General features: G+C 37.4%; 1 protein-coding gene across 1 annotated transcript in view; it reads right to left on the bottom strand.

The window, feature by feature from the left end:
- HECW1 (HECT, C2 and WW domain containing E3 ubiquitin protein ligase 1) overlaps positions 1 to 20,649 on the bottom strand; it is a 681,615-nt gene that overhangs the window by 101,269 nt on the left and 559,697 nt on the right. Inside the window, exons 19-21 of the mRNA XM_054564310.1 lie at positions 15,765 to 15,885; positions 14,904 to 15,017; positions 13,696 to 13,848 (exon numbers count right to left, since the gene is read on the bottom strand). Coding sequence (XP_054420285.1) covers positions 13,696 to 13,848; positions 14,904 to 15,017; positions 15,765 to 15,885 — 388 coding nt within the window. The remainder of the gene's footprint in view (positions 1 to 13,695; positions 13,849 to 14,903; positions 15,018 to 15,764; positions 15,886 to 20,649) is intronic.

The following is a 20,649-nucleotide window of genomic DNA, read 5'->3' as shown; positions in this document are numbered from 1 at the left end:
CTTCCTCTTTTCCAATTTGGTTGCCTTTACTTCTTTTTCTTGCCTGATTGCTGTGGCTAGGACTTCCAAAATTATGTTGAACATAAGTGGTGAAAGCAGACAACCTTGTCTTGTTCCCGATCTTAGTAGGAAAGCTTTTAGTTTTTGCCTGTTGAGTGTGATGTTGGCTGTAGGTTTTTCATATATGGCCTTTATTATGTTGAGGTATGCTCACTTTATTTCCTCTTTGCTGAGTGTTTTTATCATAAATGGATCCTATACCTTATCAAATGCTTTTTCCGCATCTATTGGGATGATCGTGTGGTTTTTGTCTTTCCTTTCATTCATGTGATGTATTACATTTGTTGATTCATGAATATTGAACCATTCTTGCATCCCTGGGTTGATTCCCACTTGATCATGGTGGATGATCTTATTAATGTATTGCTGGATGCGGTTTGCCAATATTCTGTTCAGGATTTTAGCATCTATGTTCATCAGTGATATTGGCCTGTAGTTTTCTTTCTTGACTGTGCCTTTATCTAATTTTGGGATTAGGTTGATGCTGGCCTCATAAAAAGAGTCTGGAAGTCTTCCCTCCCCTTGGATTTTTTGGAATAGTCTGAGAAGGACAGGGGTTAGCTCTTCCTTAAATGTTTTGTAAAATTCTCATGAGAAACTGTCCAGTCCAGGGCTTTTGTGTGCTGAGAGTTTTTTGATTACTGCTTCAATTTCCCCAGCTGTTATCGGTCTGTTCAAGCTTTCTGTTTCTTCTTCCTTCAGTGTTGGAAGATTATATTTTTCTAGAAATTTGTCCATTTCATCAAGGTTTTCAAATTTCTTGGCATATAGTTGCTCATAGTAATTTCTTACAATCCTTTGAATTTCTGTGGTATCAGTTGTAATTTCTCCCCTTTCATTTCTGATATTATTTATATGGATTCTCTCCCTTTCTTGATTGATGAGTCTGCTTAAAGGTTTTTGATTTTGTTTATCTTTTCAAAGAACAAGCTCCTCGATTTGTTGAATATTTGAATATTCTTTTAGTATGTGTGCCATTCAATTCTGTTCTGACGGTACTTATTTCTTTCCTTCTGCTCACTCCGGGCTTTGTGGTTGTTTCTCCAGTTCTTGAAGACATAGGGTTAGGTCATTTATTTGAAATGTTTTTATCTTTTTTCAGTAGGCTTGTATTGCTATGAACTTCCCTCCCAGGGCTGCCTTCACTGTATCCCATATGTTTTGGACTGTTGTATGTTCATTTTTATTTGTTTCCAGAAACTTTCTGACTTCTTCTCTCATTTCATTATTGATACATTCATTGTTTAATAGCATGTTATTCAGTCTCCATGAGTTTTAAAGTGTTTTTTTAGTTTTTCTCCTTGAGTTTGGTTTCTAGCTTCAAGGCCTTGTGGTCTGAGAAAATGCTCCTTAAGATTTCAATTTTCTTGAATGTGTTGAGGCTAGTTTTGTGTCCTAGCATGTGGTCTATCTTTGAACATTTTCCATGTGCATTTGAAAAGAATGTGTATTTTGTTTCTTTGGGATGAAATGTTCTATATATGTCAATAAAACCCATTTTCTCTAATGTGACTTTCAGTTCCACAATATTATTGTTGATATTTATTTTTTGGAAGATCTATACATTTTTGACAGTGGTGTGTTAAATTCCCCTACTATCAGTATGTTGCTGTCTATAGCTTTCTTGGAGTCATCCAAGATTTTCCTTATATATTTGGATGCTCCTATGTTGGGTGCATATAGGTTTACAATGTTTATGTCTTCTTGATGGATTCATACTTTGAGTATTACGAAGTGTCCTTCTGGGTCTCTTTTTATGGCCTTTGTTTTGAAATCTATTTTGTCCTATATAAGTATTGCTATCCCTGCTATTTTTTCCCTGTCCATTTGCTTGGAATATTTTTTCCATCCCTTTACTGTCAGTCTATGTAGGTCCTTTGGTCTGCAGTGAGTCTCTTGTAGGCAGTATATGTGTGGGTCATGGTTTCTTATCCATTCAGCTGCCCTATGTCTTTTAATTGGAGCATTTACTTCATTTACATTTAAAGTTATTATTGATAGGTACTTATTCATTTTTTCCTTTCAAATCTGTGTTCCTCTCTTTCTCCCTCTTTTTCTTCATTTTCTTGAAGGAGTCCCTTTCATATATCTTGCAGTGCTGGTTTGGTGTAGGTATATTCTTTTAGCCTCTTTTTTTTTTCATTTTCTTTTTTTTTTATTTACTTTTTAAATACATTTGTCTCTGCCTCCCCACCACCTCTTTCCCTTGCCCCCTCCCACCTTCCCTCCCTCAGCTCTTCCCCTTTGGTTTTGTCCATGAGTCCTTGCTATATGTTCCTTGACTTTCCCCTTCCCTTCCCTTTCCCTGCCCCCTCCTTCCCTCTTGTCTGTGTTGATTTCTTTTCCTTTCAGTGTTGCTGGTCTTATTTTCCTTGCATCTTTGCATTGTTGGTTAGGGTCCGCTTATAGGTGAGATCATTTTGTATTTGTCTTTCGCCCCATGGCTTATTTCGCTTAGCATGATGCTCTCCAGTTCCATCCATGCTGTTGCAAAGTTTAGTACTTCTTTTTTTCTTTCCGCTGCGTAGTATTCCATTGTGTATATGTACCATCATTTTTTGATCCAATCATATACTGATGGGCATTTAGGTTGCTTCCAACACTTGACTATTGTCAATTGTGCTGCTATGAACATTGGGGTGCATAGGTTCTTTTGTATTGGCATTTTGGTGTCCTCAGGGTATAGTCCCAACAGGGGAATCACTGGATCAAAAGGCAGTTCCATTTTCAGCTTTCTGAGGAAATTCCACATTGCTTTCCATAGTGGCTGCACCAGTCTGCATTCCCACCAACAATGGACTAGGGTTCCCTTTTCTCCACAGCCTCACCAGCACCTGTTGTTTGTGGATCTGTTTATGATGGCCGTTCTGACCGGTGTGAGGTGGTACCTCATGGTGGTTTTGATCTGCATTTTCTGATGGCTAGTGATGCTGAGCATCCTTTCAAATGCCTCTGGGCCCTCTGTATCTCCTCCTTAGAAAAGCATCTGCCCAGGTCCTTTGCCCATTTTTTTATTGGATCGTTTGTCTTCTTTTAGCCTCTTTTGTCTGGGAAACTCTTTATTTCGCTTTCCATTTTAATTGAAAGTCTTGCTTAGTAAAGCAGTTGTTTGCAGGCCTTTTCTTTCATTACTTGCAATATTTCTTGCCATTCCCTTCTGGCTTTTAGCGTTTCTGTTGAGTATTCAGCTCATAGCCTTATCTGGTATCCTTTTTAGTTTACTATCTTTTTCTCTCTTGCTGTCTTTAATATTCTTTTTATCTTAAATATTGCCATTTTTGTTATGACGCGTCTTAGAGGGGGTCTCTTTGGATTCCTCCTGATTGGGACTCTCCATGTTTGCTGGACTCATGTGACTTTTTCTCTCATTAAGTTAGGTAAGTTTTATGTCATTATTTTTGCAAACCTGTTTTCAATCCCTTGTTTCTCTTACTCTCCTGGTATTCTTATGATATGGATATTATTACATTTCATATCTTACTGCAGCTCTCTTATACCCTGTTCATTCTTTTTGAGGTTTTTTATTTATTTATTTTTTGTTGTGGTTGTTGCTGTTGCTGTTGCTGTGTCTGGGAATTTTTTTCTACCTTGCCCACCAGCTTACTGATTCAATCTTCTGCTTCATCTAGCGTGATTTTAATTCCCTCTACTGTGTTCTTCAATTCAGAAGTTGTATTCTTGTTTTCCTCCTGGCTCTTATTGACAGTTTCTATGTCCTTTTCATACTCTTGTGGTTTGCAGTACATTCCTTGTATCTTTCCTGTAGTTCTTTGTAGTTCCCACTAAACTCATTGAGCTCCTTATAACCATTATATTGAACTGAATGTCTGATAGTTTACTTGCCTCAATTTCATTGAACACTCTTTCTATGGATTCTTTCTTTGTTTTCACTTGGTGGTTGTTCTTTTGTCTTCCCATTTTAGGTACTTTCTTGCTTGTTTCTCCTTAGATTTACCTACTTTGATTCCCTATCTTCATTGTATGTCCTTCTATGATAAGAGTACTGTGTGATTTAGTAGTGCTGTCTCCTTTATCTCCTCAACTTGATGCTGTTGGGTTGCCCTTTACACTGATTATGTTGGCTGTCTGGTTGTAATTGGGTTTGATTGTTGTTGGTATGTTCTTTCGTGGATCCTTCCCTCTGGCTGGCTGATGGAGAGTCACTCTAACCACCACATCTTGCATGTTGTTGTGCACATGCTGCCAGAACAAAACCACACAGCCCAAGAAACAACCCCACACTTGTGGGGAAAAACTCACCCACAATTGCACTATCATTTACAAATGAGCCGGTATTAATAAGGGTGTAAAGAGATTAAGACTAGAATAAGATAAGAGAAACAAATATGGGATGATTAACTGAAAGGAAAAATGACTTTGAGAGGGTATTGGGAGGAGCAATAATAAGACTAAGGAATTGGGGCAAACCAAATAGAGAAAGTAAAATTTACACCATAAATAAAAAAGGGAATGAAGAATGTGGAATTGAGCAAGAGAAGGAAAGGCATGGTATTAGGTTTAAACAGAAATTAAAAAATATATATATTTAAAAATGAATATATTAATTTATATTTATATATGAATATATATTTATATATAATAAATTAATATATTTATGCATTAATATATTAGAATCAATATATTTATATATTAATATATAACATTAATATATTAACAAAGATTAGAATATATATAAATATCTATATATTGAGAGAGAGGAAAAAAGAAAAAGACAAATAATTTTTAAAAATAGGAACCAGACTGGAGAAAAATATCTACCACAGCATTCTTGACAACAAATGAGCTAAGACTAATATAGGTGTGATAGAAATAAGAGGGAAAAAAGAAAGAAAGAAATGCTTAAGAGATGTCTAGAATAAAGAGAAATGGTTTTGAGATGATAGAGGGAGAAATAATACTGAGTGAAAAATGAAAACCAGCTAAGACAGGGAAAAAATAAAGTTTGAGACAACAAAAAGAAAGGGCAGGAGAAAGGCAAAATGGAGTAGGAGAGGAGAATGGTAAAATTTGAGATTTGAAATACCAAAATTGAGATCTATATCTAAAATTGAAGAAATGCAAGAACAACCACTCCATCCACAATCAATGAGCAAAGATTGATGAGGGTGGAGAGGGAACAAGGGTGTTTTAAGAAAGGGATGAAGAATGTGAGATGACCAATGACAAGAAAAAAGTTTTGAGAGGCTGGAGGGGGAAGAAACAGTAAGAATGCAGACAGGAAACAAGTTGTAGCAAGAGAGAAAACAAAACTTAAAATGAAAATAAAAAGAGAAAAGAAGACAAAATGGATAAGAGAAGGGAGGAGACAAATATGAGATTTGAAATAAAATATAATATAAAACCTAGTGACATAACATGCACGAACTTGAAGGACAAGGAGTGAATGTTTAAAAGCTATGCAGGAGAGAAAAATATCATAAATCATGAAGAAGGCCACAGTAGAATTCATCAATAGCATCTGTCTCCCTTTGTTGGAGCCCAGGGTAAGTAGCTGTGAATGAAATTTTATTAATTTTCCCTTTAAAAATCTCTCTGTAACTCCAGCTGTTTATCACTGGCAGAGAGCAACCCTGCCTTTTTTCGCAGATGGAGGTTATCTGGGTTTTTCTTTTTCTTTTTTTTCAGGTTCTGGTGTTGTAGCCTGGGGAGCCCAGCTTGGGGTTTTGACCTCACATTTGTCAGGGGGAACCCTCTGGCCACTGAAATATTCCTCCAGCATTTCAGCTCTTGCCTGTGGGAGTGCAGCTAGCCCTCTCATATCTCTTCTGAATTCCGTACCAGCCACATTGTGGTGGTTTTTTCTTCTGTCTGTCCTTAGTTATAAGGTTACTTTCCCACTGTTGTTCAGTTGTTTATTCTGAAGGATTTCTCTACAATTTAGTTGAAATTCCAGATTGGTCCTGGGAGGAGGTTAGTGTAGCTTCTACTTACTTCCCTGCCATCTTGGATCTGAATGTTATGTTCAATATATCTAAAGTATATTTTAATGATTATGCTATTACAGTTGTAATAGAATAACTGTAATAGCATAAAATTGTCACAACTTCCCCCTATGTCCCCCTCTGCCCTCCTTCTCTAAGGCAATTTCCCTCCTTAGTTCATGTCCATGGATTGTGCATTTAAATTCTGGGCTTTTCCATTTCCTATACTCTTCTTAACATCCTCATGTCTCCTTTGTTCTTACCAATTATGCTTAATCCCTGCACCATTTACCCAATCCTCCCTCTTCCCCTGCCCAGGTGATAACCCTCCAAAGGGTCTCCATATCTATGACTCTGATCCTGTTCTGGTTGTTTGCTTAGTTTGTTTTTTTAGATTCACTTGCTGATAGTTGTGAATTTGTTGCCATTTTAACATTCATAGTTTTGATCTTCTTTTTCTTAGATAAGTCTCTTTAACGTTTCATGTAATAATGGCTTGGTAATGATGAATTCCTTTAGCTTTACCTTTTATGGTGCACTTTATCTGCCCTGCTATTCTAAATGATAGCTTTGCAGGATAGAGTAGTCTAGGTTGTAGGTCCTTACTTTTCATGACTTCAAATAATTCTTGCCAACCCTTTCTTGCCTGCAAATTTTCTTTTGAGAAATCAGCGGATAATCTTATGGGAACTTCTTTGTAGGTATCTCTCTGCTTTTCTCTTGCTGCTTTTAAGATTCTCTCTTATTTTTAAACTTTGGCATTTTAATTATGATGTGTCTTGTGGTCTTATTCGGGTCCAACCTGTTTGGGACTCTGTGCTTCCTGTAGACTTGTGTGTCTTTTTCCTTTGCCAAATTAGGAAACTTTTCTCTCATTATTTTTTGTAATGAGTTTTCAATTTCTTGCTCTCTGTCTTCTTCTGGCATCCCTATGCTTTGGCTATTGGTACATTTATAGTTGTCCCAGAGGTTCCTAAGCCTCTCCTCATTTTTTTTTTGAATTCTTGTTTCTTCTTCATGTTCTGGTTGAATGTTTATTTCTTCTTGATGTTCCAAATCATTCATTTCAATCCAGGCTTCCTTCCTTTCACTGTTGGCTCCCTGTGGATTTTTATTTTACTTAGTGTAATCTTCATTTCTTCCTTTGTGTTGTTGCTGTACTCAAGGAATTCTCTGTGCCTCCTGGTCCCCAGTGTTTTGAACTCAGCATCTGGTTGGTTGGCTATCTCCATTTTGTTTAGTTCTTTTTCTGGGGTTTTGTTCTGTTCTTTCATTTGGGCCATGTTTCTTTGTCTCCTCAGTTTGGAAACTTCCCTGTGTTTGTTTCTGTGTATGAGGCAGAGCTGTTTCAGTTTCCTGACCTGGCACATCTGTTAAGTTGTATGGGGAGTGAGCCTTATGTATTTGCCAGGGTAGGGCAACCTGCTTCACGCTTTGTGGCTGCGTGTGTGGGGAAGGCTCGAAATGGGGACAATACCACTGCCTGGCTTCTGGGTGCTTGCCCAGCAATCACCCCATTTTTAGGTACTTCACCTACTTTTCTTATGTAACTGGCACACTTCCAGCTGTTGTCTTGGTGATGAAACCCAAGTGGGTGGGTTTGCATATGTTCTAAGTTCATGCAGGTCCTTTAAGTGGCAAAAATTCATCAGTTTCTTCTGCCACCCCAAATCCTCTGGTTTTTTACAGCAACAGGCAAAGGGGATTCATCTTCATGGTGCTGGAAACCTGGGCTATGTGGACTGGCATGGGGCTGGGATTCCTCACTCCCAAGGTATCCCTCCCAGTTTTTGTCCACCATACATGAAGGTGGACCTTCCATTCTGCTATTGCTGCCTCTCTGTTCCACCACAAAGCCTATCTCCATTACTCTGTCTCTCCTACTCATCTGGATGAATGTGGCTTAAGTCCTTGGTTGTCAGACTTCCATATGGTCAATTTTCTGATGATTCCGGGTATTATTTGTTTTGAGATCTGGTTGTAATTCCTTCTATGGTTGCATGAAGAGGTGAAACATGTCAATGTATACCTCCATCTTGGCTGGAAGTCCTATCACTGGCACTTGCCATTCTTGGGCACCTCACCTCTTCTTGCTTTGTTGGGATCCTCACATCTCCATGTGTTCACCAACCTAGCATGTTCCTATCTGTTTTGCTATGCAAGAGAGCATAATTTTTAAAAGTTTACATTCTAGGGCCATACTACAAGGCTTTGATTTCCTGCTCTGCTCTTTACCAGTTGTGTTACTTTGGGCATGTTTGAAACCTCTATGGTATTAATTTCTTCATTTGTAAAACAGGGGGATTATTATAAGATGTGTAACTTATATAGAGCCTTTGCAAAGAAATCTGGCTCATAATATGGACTCAGCAAATGTTAGCAATTATGAGTTCTTAATATTAGTGTTTTGTTTCTATGAGATAAATTCATGGGCAAAAGAGTGGATTTATTGTAAAATTTTAGTAAAAATAGTTGATTGTGTTTTTTAAAAAGGGTATAAAACATATTTCTAGAGGCAATGAATGATAGTATCCTTTTATCCATGTCCCCTTAAAAATAGATATATAACTTATTTTAATTTTTGCCAATTTGATAGTTACAAAACATTATATCATCACTACCTTAGTTTATATTTCCTGGACATTGGTTAGATGTAAATTCTCTTTATGGGTTGTTGATTATTTGAATTTTTTCCTTTCTGATGAGTTTTTTCAAGTTCTTTGCCAATTTCTCTAGGGTTGTTTCCTCTTTCCTTTTCAAGGTGTAAGAGTTCTTAGAAAATCTATATTACAGGTTTTCAACCTCTGATTATCCTGATTTTAAAGGATTATATTTTCTGAATTAAAGCTTATCTTAGTTTATGGATTTTGCCATAAAAGTACTTTAATTTTTATATATTCAAACATATCTTTTATTTAAAATATATCCTAGGGTTCCAAACTTGATTTTAAAAATTTATACAACATTTCTCGAGTTTCTTTTATATCCTCAATAATGTTTATATAAAGTGAATTTGATTTTCTTGAAGACATTTTATTGCTACATTTTTTATTTGTGCTTTCAAATTAGAGAGAAATTTTGTTGGGGGCCACTTTGAGTGGTATTGGGGACTGTAGTCCTGTTCAAGTGGGGGCCTTGGAGAGGCTCCGTTAGTCTTGGCTGGAAAACTGGTAATGCAGTTGATAGGCAGGATCTGATAATAGCTCCAAGGGCCCTTGGGGGAAATCAGGCCTAGAAGTTAATTACACCTTTTGAAGAGTGTTTTGTTTCTCCCTCAAGCTCTTTTCTCACACCAGATAACTGGCTCATGCTGGGAAGGAAATTTATATTACTCATGGACCCTGACCCTAAACCATTTCTCACCATTATGTTTATACTCATCTCAGAACCAAGCAATCTGGTGTGTTTTCTGCCATTTGTCTTTTTCAAAACATCACTTATTCTCTGTAAACAGTAGCATACTGATGTAATGATATTACCTGTATATTACTGCTACCTATCCCCTGCTGGTAACCCTTTCAAAAAAAGCCATTGAGCATGAGGGTTCAGGGCATTCCCCACTAGAGGGAGTTGCCTTCCCCTCTCCTCAACAGACAAATGGTGTCTGGAACAATCCTTCCATCCGCGGTGAATCTGGGGACTTCGCCGGCTGAAGTCCTCCATAAAATGACAAACCCTGTGATCTTTTGTTCTCTCTTTTTTTTTTAATGAGTGATGTATTAGTCATAGTAAATGTCATTGTCCTTACAGTCTCTGTGGATCACAAGATAAATTGTCCTGGGGAGTGAGGAAGGAAGGAGGGCCACAAACCTAGATCTGAGATCCATCACAGAGTTGCCCATCCTTGTTGGCGGGTAAGGGGCTTCTGGTAGGGCAATCATATATGAGAACACAGGCTTCAGGTTTTCTCAGTGTCATAAATACTGCAGTAGCAACAGTTACAAGGCCTCAGTCTGGGACACAACCCCCACTTGCTGCACACACTTTGTGCAAGGCCCACAGTGACTTCAATCAGGAATGAGCCTTCCTCAGCACCCTCCATTAAAATGAAAAAGAGCTGACCACTCGGGTGCTCAGTTTTCTTTGTAAAAACACTTGCCATGAAGTATAAGTATCCCTAGTAGGAAAATACCTAGAACGAGTAACTGTAGCATTACATCTGGTTGAGGCACACCAGTCAAACAGGGCTTCCTGTTCAAAGCTAAAGAAGGTGGCACAAGTTCACTTGCCCCTGGCTGTCACTATCCAAAGGAAATCCTCCCCCTCTCCAAAGGCCTCTGAGGCACTGATGAGAGTAGGGTGCAACTCCATGTGCTGTTCATTATATAGTCTGGTGACTCTGTTGTTTTCTCATCCTACCTTCTTGCCAGCCCACAGCTCAGGGAACTAAAGGCACAGAGTTGGAGCCTGGGATCAGAGAGTAGGTCACTGCTCAATTCATAACAATTTGCCATCCAATGGACAGCACTGAAAGAACATTATCATTGTACAAGCTTTGCTTAGTCTGCTAGTTGGTCAGAAAGCTACATGCACTTCTGTTTCTGGATGGCACAGCAAATATTTTCAAACAAGTGGGAACACTAGTGTATGAAAATCCTTATGTTCATTCCTTTGGAAAAACAAAGGTTAACTAGCAGGAGGCACTTCTGGGCCTTTGACCTTTATAAAGGATCTATCCAAAGAACATTGCTAATTCTTACATCTATCACATAGTTTACTTCCTCAATGCAATAAAGTATAACTGACATGACAGAGCCTCTTCAGCTCTCTCATGCCAGGGATGAGCAAAAGCGACAAAGCCAGGGTGAGAGCAGGGGTTAGGCAGCTGGTGATATGCCTCACTCAGTGGAAAGTGACTGAGGCCACACCTGATTAGCAAATGAGCAGCCTGCAAGTCCAACAAGTGCTCTGTACTTTCTATTAGTCCTTCACCTGTGGCCTTATTCTGTGTTTTCACTGAAGCATTATTGACTCCCAGGATTTCTTCAGAACACTTGTTCCCTTTCATGCCATCATGGCACTATGGCACTTAGCTCTGCTTTCCTCTGCCTCCATTCAAAGGCAGCTCTATTGGTCATCTGAATACTCTTTTTCTCTTGATGTCCTAACATCTTTTTTCCCAGTCCAATGCTTTGAACCATTTGAGGCTCTATTTTATTGCCTAGATACCTCCTCCAGCCTCTGCCTTTTCCCCTTCTTATGCAGGTCTTCTTCTGAGCATCCTCAACTCTCTTCAGGCCCAGTACTTCTTTCATCACATTCCTCCCAGGGTATGAGCTCTCTGGCCACTCTTTATTAGCTTCCCTCTAGGACTTTTGACTCTGCCCACCCCTTACACATCAATATTATCCACTTTGATGTGAGCCTCAGCTCTGCTTGCAGTCTGCACAGGCTTTGAGGGTTTGCATAACTTTCCACAGCTGGGCCACTTTGTGTTGGTGTCTCTCAAATCTCAATGTCTAGTGCAGCTGCTCCCCTGCTAACTAGGGCCATAGTTCCAGTTACATATTATTCTATCAAGCTACATTTCAATAAAAACTGCAAGTTCTACCAGTCAAAGAGTGAATTCCTCATTTTTTGTCTCTAAATATAGCCTACTCAACCTAACTCCATAACATCCATCAACCCAGTTGTGTTATCAGAAATCTTTTACTTATTCTACATTTTTCTCTCCCTCTTATCTTAACATTCAGTAAGTGAACCAGCTAAATTAATAATCTCTTCTTTAAGATTTCCCTTCCTTTCTGGGATACTGTCTCTGTCTTAGTTTTCACTCTCTATTTCTCCCTCTGACTTATCAACGGCTTCAGAACTGATCTGGCTCTTCCGGTCCTACCTCCTCAAATTTTTCTTCACAACATGACAGGACTTACTTTTTGAAAACATAACTCCAATTATAGTATGCTCCATTGAAGATATGACCACCTGTTTCACTCTTTGATATCTAACCTCACTTCCTATCACAAACTCAAAGGGCACTCTCTGCTGGAATTCAGCTGCATTACTTGCTGAAGGCTCCATTACCCCTCCTGCCTTTTAATTATTCCTTCCAATTTTGGTTCTGTGACATGTCTTTTTCCCCGTTCTCCTATACAACTGTCCCTTAAGACCTGTTACAATAATATCATCTTTCATAAGATCCACTGTCTTTCTATATGCATCTCAGGTGTGTGTGCTTATATGAACAATTATATATAACACAGGTACTATATATGTATAATGTGGCACTTACGATTTTGTTTTACAATTTTTGGTTCACTCATGTGTTCTTCATACTACACTTCTTTCAGGGAAGACATCTTACTCACTTTATCTTTGTATCCTCCCAGCATATAGTATGCGCTTAATTTATAATTTCTAAATTATTGAAGGTATCCCTACCTCTAGCATCATCCTATATGGTATGATACTTGATGAAAATATTTTATTTGTTGCAGATTCCAATTCATGACCTCTAAGATGCCATCTTAAATTTTGTGCTCACAAACTAACAGAGAATTGAAAGATTATATTAAGTATAATTTGTGTACATATTAATTATTGTATCATGGGCTATAACACTCTCTAGCCCTGTCTAATTGTGACCTAAGTAAAAGCTGGCATTCAGTTCTCAGGACCATACATCCCCCTGGCAACATCTTGTCTGCTCTGTTTGCCTGTCTGTGTGTTTCTGTCTCACAGGTGTCTTCACCCTTTTATTGATGGTGACAGGAAAAGAAACGACAGGATAAAGACAACTTTTGTGACTTGTGTCAAATGCTTGATCTAAACTTACTCTTGCCTCAGCTCAATAACTACAAAGCTGAGACCATTTGACAAGAACTGGCATGACAACAGCCTTACCTTCAAGCTGGGTTATTTGATATTATAAAACCAAAATACAGGGATTTGGCCTGTAGACCTAGCAGGTCCAGGTATCACCTCAAAGTTTGGAAGTTTCCTTCCAAAATAGCCATTGAAACACATCATAAATAAGCAGTGTCAAAACAACCATGTTAGCAACATATTGGGCTCATTTCCTTCTTGGATGGAAGGAACCCCAGCAGTGAGAGCGGGGGTAATTTTCAAACATAGCAAGAAAGTGCATGCATACTAAATATTCTGTGCAAATTTCTGGAGGCTTCTAATATCTGAAGTATCTCAACGACAGAACTGCACAAAATTGATTAATACCTATATATATCTGCAGGTAGTAATAGATGCCTCCATAGGAGAAAAGCAAAGAGATAATGATTTTTGAGTCAGAAGGATACTTAAGAGATCATGTGACCCAATGAACTTATTTTACAATAAGATTGAGAAGCTGATGCTCACAATGCTAAAGCCATTGGGCCAAAAGCATACAAGTGTCGAAGAATTTCAAACCCATATATATCTCCAATGAACCTCCACTGGGGATTCATAATTTTAGTAGAATTATCAGAATTCAGGACCTATGTGTATTTACTTTTGTGTCTCTTCAGAAGGCAACTACTGTTTCTTAGATCAATTTGCTGTTGCCAGCATATGTGCAGTGTCTTTAGTAATTTATTTTGTATTCTGGGTGAAGACTAACAGGGCGTCTCCTTTCTAGTGCCTCTAATTCTGTCTGGCCCACTGCTCTAAACACAGTGGCCCCTGAGAAATGCTTTTGCTGTCTAACTAAGAAAAACTCAAACTTTCAAAATAAGAAAGCAAAAAACCTAGATCTTACCATTCTAGATGGTTTTCCACAAATGCAGACATAGGACTGATCTGTACTGTATAAGTATCATTTGCAGAATACTCGAAGAGTCCGTAATAAGGGTTGAAGAGCTCCTGAGACAAAAGAAAGAAGAACTCTCGCGAAGGACCACTGTAATCCAAACTGCAAAGGAAGCAGAAGCCAGGGAATCTATTATGAGCAGGAGGTAGAGGACCTATCTCTATGTGGATACTAGGATGCTCTTTGAGGGTCAGTACTGGGGAATGTCAAGAGCAGCCTTGGCTCTTTGGAATGGATCTGAATGGAAGTATTAATTTTCTGTAGAAAATTAGGATGTGGTCATTGATTTGGGGAAGTTCTTACTCAGATGTTCATGAATGAACTCTTATGACAATGTCTCTTAACTTTTCTTTTTTGATCAGAAAACACTTATTAAAACACACAGCTAGCTCATTAAAAACAAGGACTTTCTTGGGGGAGGCACAAGAGAATTCCTGTGACAGTGTGTGCATGCATGTATATGTGCATATGTGTGAATTGCAAAGATTCCAAGTTCATTTAATATGCTGTCCTAGGTGGCTTGTCCTCTTTGGTTGAGATGATTTTCCATAAAGTCACTGAAATTATGTAAAAAATTTGGTATGTAGTTTATATATGTACTTTATTTTTTCACAAAATAAATAATTTATTGCTCAAATCCAATAAAATTTATATGTGTATTTTATTTTTTAATACTGACCTACATAAATTTATTATTTTTAAGGATGGAATCAAATTAATTTGAAAGAACAAAGAATAATCTTTTGAACAAAGGGTGCTACAATAATTGGGTTTTCACATGTAAAAAGAAATATACCTTTAACTTCATGTCACTTTATTGTATATGTGTAATTTAAGAGGAAAAGTTTTTTGATCAGATACTCAGAAATATACACCATCTGAAAAAGTAAAGATAAAGTAGCTTAGGGTTGTATTTTTGGTTTATAATTTGATCATGTACCTCGGACTAATGCCTGTCAATAACCTTAGGCTTTTAAAGAATGTGAAATCTAAAGTTTGGCAATACCTGGAGAGAGACCTCCCAGAAGGACACTATCAGAATCATCTTGGGGCAAAGGCTTAGAGCCACCCTGCTTCTTCTTGAGAAAAATCACCCAAGATCCAGGGACTCTGATATGCCACATTAAGGTGTCTGCTTAAAACTACTGGTGCCTCACCCCTCTTCTCCAACAAAGGTGATGTAGAGCTTGTTTCGCTGGAGCTCTTTCCGGGAATAGGCCATCACTTGATTGAAAGTTCCCTCCAACAAATGGTCCCGACGAATTATGAGCCTAAGAAGGAGTAGAGGCCATGTGGATTGTGAGTGGTGGCTTAATGTTCCATTGTTGGAGAGTGTTCTGATAAGCAGTGAGTGCCCAGGTCTCATTCCCCAGCCTCTTCAATGAGTTGCAAATTCTATCAGTTGAGCAATGAACTTTTCTAAATCACTCTTTTCAAAACATTGAAAGCACAGGATAATACGTATGCTTTCAGAATTGAATATAATCCATCCTATTGCACCATCTTTTGGATTTTTTTAATCAATTCCAAAAATAATCTCTTCAATTGGATTTCTGAGTTTGGGTTAGGCTATTCAATATGTAAACAATTAACCCAGAAGAGGAGAAAAGCACAACATTTTACTTAGACTCCTATTACAAAGTTACAAAGAGTCCATGAATTTGACAAATGAGTTAAATTTGTTTGAAGAAAAAGGAAAGGGAAATAAAGAATTTTTAATTTAGTTCAAGGTTCTTTGTTTTCTGAAAAGGTCTACCATTGACTTTACATGTGCCTTTGAAATCTACGTTCTTTCTTTCTGGCATTTCACTTTCCTTTCTGCCTTCTCTTCAATTTCATAATTTCCTTTCTTCTTTCTTTCCAACTTCATAATTTCCTTCCTCTTTATTATGAACATAACTGTTACCCCAACATGGTACCCCAACATGGTATACAATCTCATAATACTACAAAAGTATAGGGCAGAAAAAGAGAAAAGGCTGCCATCTGAATTCAGTGACAAGTACTGGAGTACTCACTTAATTTTCCCTGGACCCTGACCAAATCCTTTGGCTTCCAGTTTTCGGTAGAAATTGCGGAGTTTGGCCTCAAAATCTCTCTGGTAGGGTGAAGGGGCTCTTGCACTAGCTCTCTGCAAACCTGCAGAGAGAAGTACATGGGCTGAAGGTCAATACTGTTTAATAAAAGAACAAATACACATAGCAGCAGTAGAGGAAGAGCCAACTAGTGGCACATATCTGTGTCTTCATATTTTTCTTCAAAAAGTTTCCCTTAATTTACATCACTTCTTCAGTTACTTTTATAATAATCAGAAATAACATAATAAAGAAGAATTCTGATGACAATAAATATTTGTCCTCTATTTCAAGTTGTATTTCTCTTAAAAATACCTTGATGAGCATAACTATTGGCTTAATTGTACTTAAATAATCTAGAACAACATAAACCAAACTAGACTAAACTTTTCATGTAAGTCATTTTATTATAAGAAGTCATTGCAATTCTAACAATGCAACTGTATATATGTATGTGTTATATTTTTCTAAGTATACTGATATTGATCTTAAAATCAACATACCTGTCCACTAAGGCTCAAAGTATTTAAGAGTTTATATCATTTTATCTTGTATCATATAAGCAAAATTGACAACAATTCCTTGACTATAAATAGAGGAGAGTGCTTTATAAATGTGTTATTATATTTATATACCTTTTAATGAAAAAATGGAATAGAAAAAATAACATTCTTCTCCAAGTTTCTTAGGTGTCCACAATCATGGTTTTCCTCTTTAATAACAATTTACTGTATTCCAGGTATTAACCTTATAATGTATAAAAGACTGATACCAATAACTCACAGAAATTGGAATACAATTATAATTTGAGATGATTCCTATCCATGAAAGAAAGGAACTCAGTTCTCTGAGATATCAGAACATCCTAGCCAATTTCAGGAAGGCTTCACTGGGGAACATCTAAAGAATAAGTAAGCATTAATAAAACTGAATACGTCAGGAAAGGTTTTCATTTAACCAGAAGTAGAAGTGGTGATAAATCAAAGAGCAAATTAGGTAGAGGATCAGCATGTGCAAAGATACTTAGGCAGAATGAAAAGTGGTGCTCTACTGTATCTTAATCACAGGTGCAAAAATCAAAATGATGTAAAGCAAGTCTTGAGAGGTGGAAAGGACACAGAACAGAATAAGCTATACTGTGTTAAGCAATTTGTTTAATGCTAAGCAGAATAGAAAACTATTGCATGGTGGCTGACAGGATGTGACTTGAGTTATAAAAAAAATCAGTCTTTTTAGTAGAGAAAAAAAATGGAAAGGATTGGAATGAATTTAGAGAGCCTAAACTGGACAAAGGTGGTGTCAAGTAGAGACGGGAAGTGGATAGATTGAAGATGTGTGTGTTTGTTTATTTATTTATTTATTTTTATTATACACACTATGCTTTTATTTTTATTTTATCAAAACTAATTTCTTCATCATGCCATTTACTCATATGTTTTTTAAAATTTATTTTTTAAATACATTTGTCTCTGTTGATTTCTTTTCCTTTCAGTGTTGCTGGTCATATTTTCCTTGCATCTTTGTATTGTTGGTTAGGTTCCTCTTATAGGTGAGATCATATGGTATTTGTCTTTCGCCCCCTGGCTTATTTCGCTTAGCATAATGCTCTCCAGTTCCATCCATACATATAGCAAGGACTCATGGACAAAACCAAAGGGGAAGAGCTGAGGGAGGGAAAGAGGGAGGGGGCAAGGGAAAGTGGTGGGGAGGAGGAAGAGACAAATGTATTTAAAAAATAAGTAAAGAAATAAATTTTAAAAAAGAAATCAACAGAGACAAGAGGGAAGGAGGGAGGGGGGCAGGGAAAGGGAAGGGAAGGGGAAAGTCAATGAAGATGTGTTTATAAGGTAATGAATTAGATATAGATAGTGAGGGAAAGGTGGGTTTCAGATTTTGTCACCATATAGATTGTGATGACATTCATTGAACTGGGGAACAATGGAAGAAGAACACATCTGGAGAAAGATCATAAGCTTGATCTTTGATGGTGATAACTATAAATTTTTAATTAAGAAGGGGCATAATTTGAGAGAGAAAAACCTGAGACTAAATCTTGATGATGGTAGGAAGCAAGAGATGAGTCTGCAAAGGCAGCCAAAAAAGGAAATGAAATGTATAGAGTGATCACAGAAGCTAACAAAAGAGGTGACTTAAGTGGGGGAACAACCAGTGATGTTAAATGTGGCTGAAATATTAGGAGGAGGGCTGAGAATTACTCACTCAGATGGAGGTCCAGAGGTCTTTGTAACCTTAGCAAAGACACTTGATCTAATGCACAGGTGAGAAGGGAACATGGTGAGGCAGGTTCGGTCAGCTTGTGAGACTGGTAGGTGGCATTTGAGAAGGTGTCTGTGTATGATTTCAATTTTCTCAGTGAAGGAAGAAGATATATCCTCTGTGAGGACAAACACAGGGGTTGGAAGTTTGAAGGGAGTGGGAATGTTTCACATAGTAGTAGAGAAACAAGTAAGTTTACAAAAGAATTGTGATAGAATTTTCTTTTGGGTATAAAAGACCAATGCAAGGTGAGAAATGATTAATTTTTAATCAATAATTTGCCCTTTCAGGTGAATTCTTCTAAGAATGTCTCATCATAGATATGGAGGAACAGAATAGTGAGGTTTATTTAGGGGTGGAGTTCTGCTAGAATGTCAAATGAAATGGAGAGGATCAGGGGAGTTTAATGACATTAGCAAGAATATTACTGAAACGATGAACTATGAAATTTATGCTGAATAAGAGAAAGAAAAGAAAGCACAGGAATCCATAAATGGAAGGTCCTGACAAGAGCAAAGGACTATATTAGGGAAAGTAGTTGAATAAACATATTGGATGGGAGTAGGGTGCCTGGATCAGTAATTTTCGAGATGATAACAAGGGCAGGAGGATAACTGTGAGAACATGTGGTTGAGGTGGAAGAAGATAAGTTCACTGCAGACAAGGAAGTTCAGAAATTAGGAGCTGGGGAACTAAATAGATGTCCTTGTGGATATTGAAATCATCGAGAATGCTAGAGGAACTTGGGAAGGAGAGAGAAATATGAGACAGGTGCCACAGCCCTTGAAAGTGAGAAAAAAGGTTGATAGATGACCATGACTAGGAGGGGGAAAACAGCTGAATGAGGTGAGCAAGGAAGCACAGAGGGGACCAGCCCCACCTTTGGACCTCACAGAACCAGAGGTGTGAGAAAACCAGTAGTCATCACTTGAAAAGAAGAAGTGTCTTTGGTGAAATGCCAGGTTTCAGAATACAGTTAGAATTAGAGTACAAGTTAGTAGCTGCAAGTATAATTTTCTGTCTAGCAGATTACAGTATATTTTAAAATATGTCTTTTACTACTTACTGTTATTGCTATTATCCCCATGGTCACTACTATGCATTTTATCAACTATTTTGGCATAAATGTCTATAATTCACTATGTCTATAGCATGCAGGTAAATAAAAGTCTGGAAAATGGAAATTGCAAACATTAATATCACTATATTTTAATTAGGTAATCTCAGATGCCAGGGTCAAAGTGAGGAGAATAAAAAAATTAAGTACTTCAACAAAATGAACTGGATGAGTACCTGGATTCATGGCATTAGTAATATCTCTATTAGGAAAGTTGCTTCCTTTTATAAAAGTTATCCAAACAAATCTCATTTAGCAAATAACTCTTTACTATCTTAATTTTCCATTTCCAATATGACATCTCTCACATATTACTCCATTACCAAAGGTTTGGACCAAAGAGGTTATAAGAGTGGAACAATCTCTACAACAAAAGGGCAGATCATCATGTAGACCAAAAGACTCTGCTCCTCAAAAGTAAGTCACCCTGTGAAGACTGGAAATGATTGTGCTAATGCTGACTTTGATAACTGGCCCACCTTTCCTCAGATCATGGCATTTCTATAACATTGTATGTCACAGGCAGCATGTATTTGGTATTTCTTTAACAATGCCATTGTAAATTTGTTTGGAAGATGTGACAACAGGGAGATACTGATTTAAAATACAAGTTTAACAGTTAACAAAACTACCTCTAAGAGACAGTTCTGAATGACATGACTTGGGGGAGACAAACTAAAAATATTCTAGTTTTAGAGACCTATGGCAGTTTGGAGTGATACTGAGACACCCCATTTGAGGGACAGAGCATTTTGCTAAATTCAGTTTCTCTTTTAAATTTCCTCACCAACTTCATAAACAAAACTGGGACTCTGACTTTTGAGGTTTTGAGATAATAAATTACATTTTTTCTAAATAACTTCCTTAGAAAGAAATGGGTTATCATGGAGATCTGCAACAATGTGATAATGGAAACCAAACATATGTGGGGAAAATCTCCAATATCTGGTCCTGTTGAGGGTATGGGTTTGACCTAAGTTAATTTTCTTGATAAACCCAGGAAATAATATCTCCTTTTTTCAATAAACGGTTTAATACATATTTACACATTTGGAATTAAAAATATCTACAATGAATTTTTGTGTCATGAGTAAATTCATTCTAACTCATAAAGAAATCTTTAGGAGAGCACATCATGAAAGAAAACTTTGGTATCTTCCTGGGGACATGTGGTGATCTCTACTAACCACATAACCTAGTAACTTCTTTAGAATTTAACAAAAGTTGCTGAAATTGGTATCCAATAAGATTCTGAGTCATAAGGATGAGCATTTCAGAAAGGGCTCTTTCCCTTTAAATTCTTATAGAATGCATTTGGAATATAATAGCAATTTAGAGCAGGGGCCTGGCAGACTTTTTCTGTGAAGGGTACAAATAATAAATATTTTAGGTTTTGGGGGGCCATATGGTCTTTGTTGCTACTACTCAGCTCTG

Source organism: Pteronotus mesoamericanus, unplaced genomic scaffold (assembly GCF_021234165.1).
Source record: "Pteronotus mesoamericanus isolate MK-2021 breed Mesoamerican mustached bat unplaced genomic scaffold, CSHL_Meso_final scaffold_85, whole genome shotgun sequence".
Lineage (NCBI taxonomy): Eukaryota > Metazoa > Chordata > Mammalia > Chiroptera > Mormoopidae > Pteronotus > Pteronotus mesoamericanus.
This window is presented reverse-complemented; position numbering and strand designations above follow the sequence as displayed.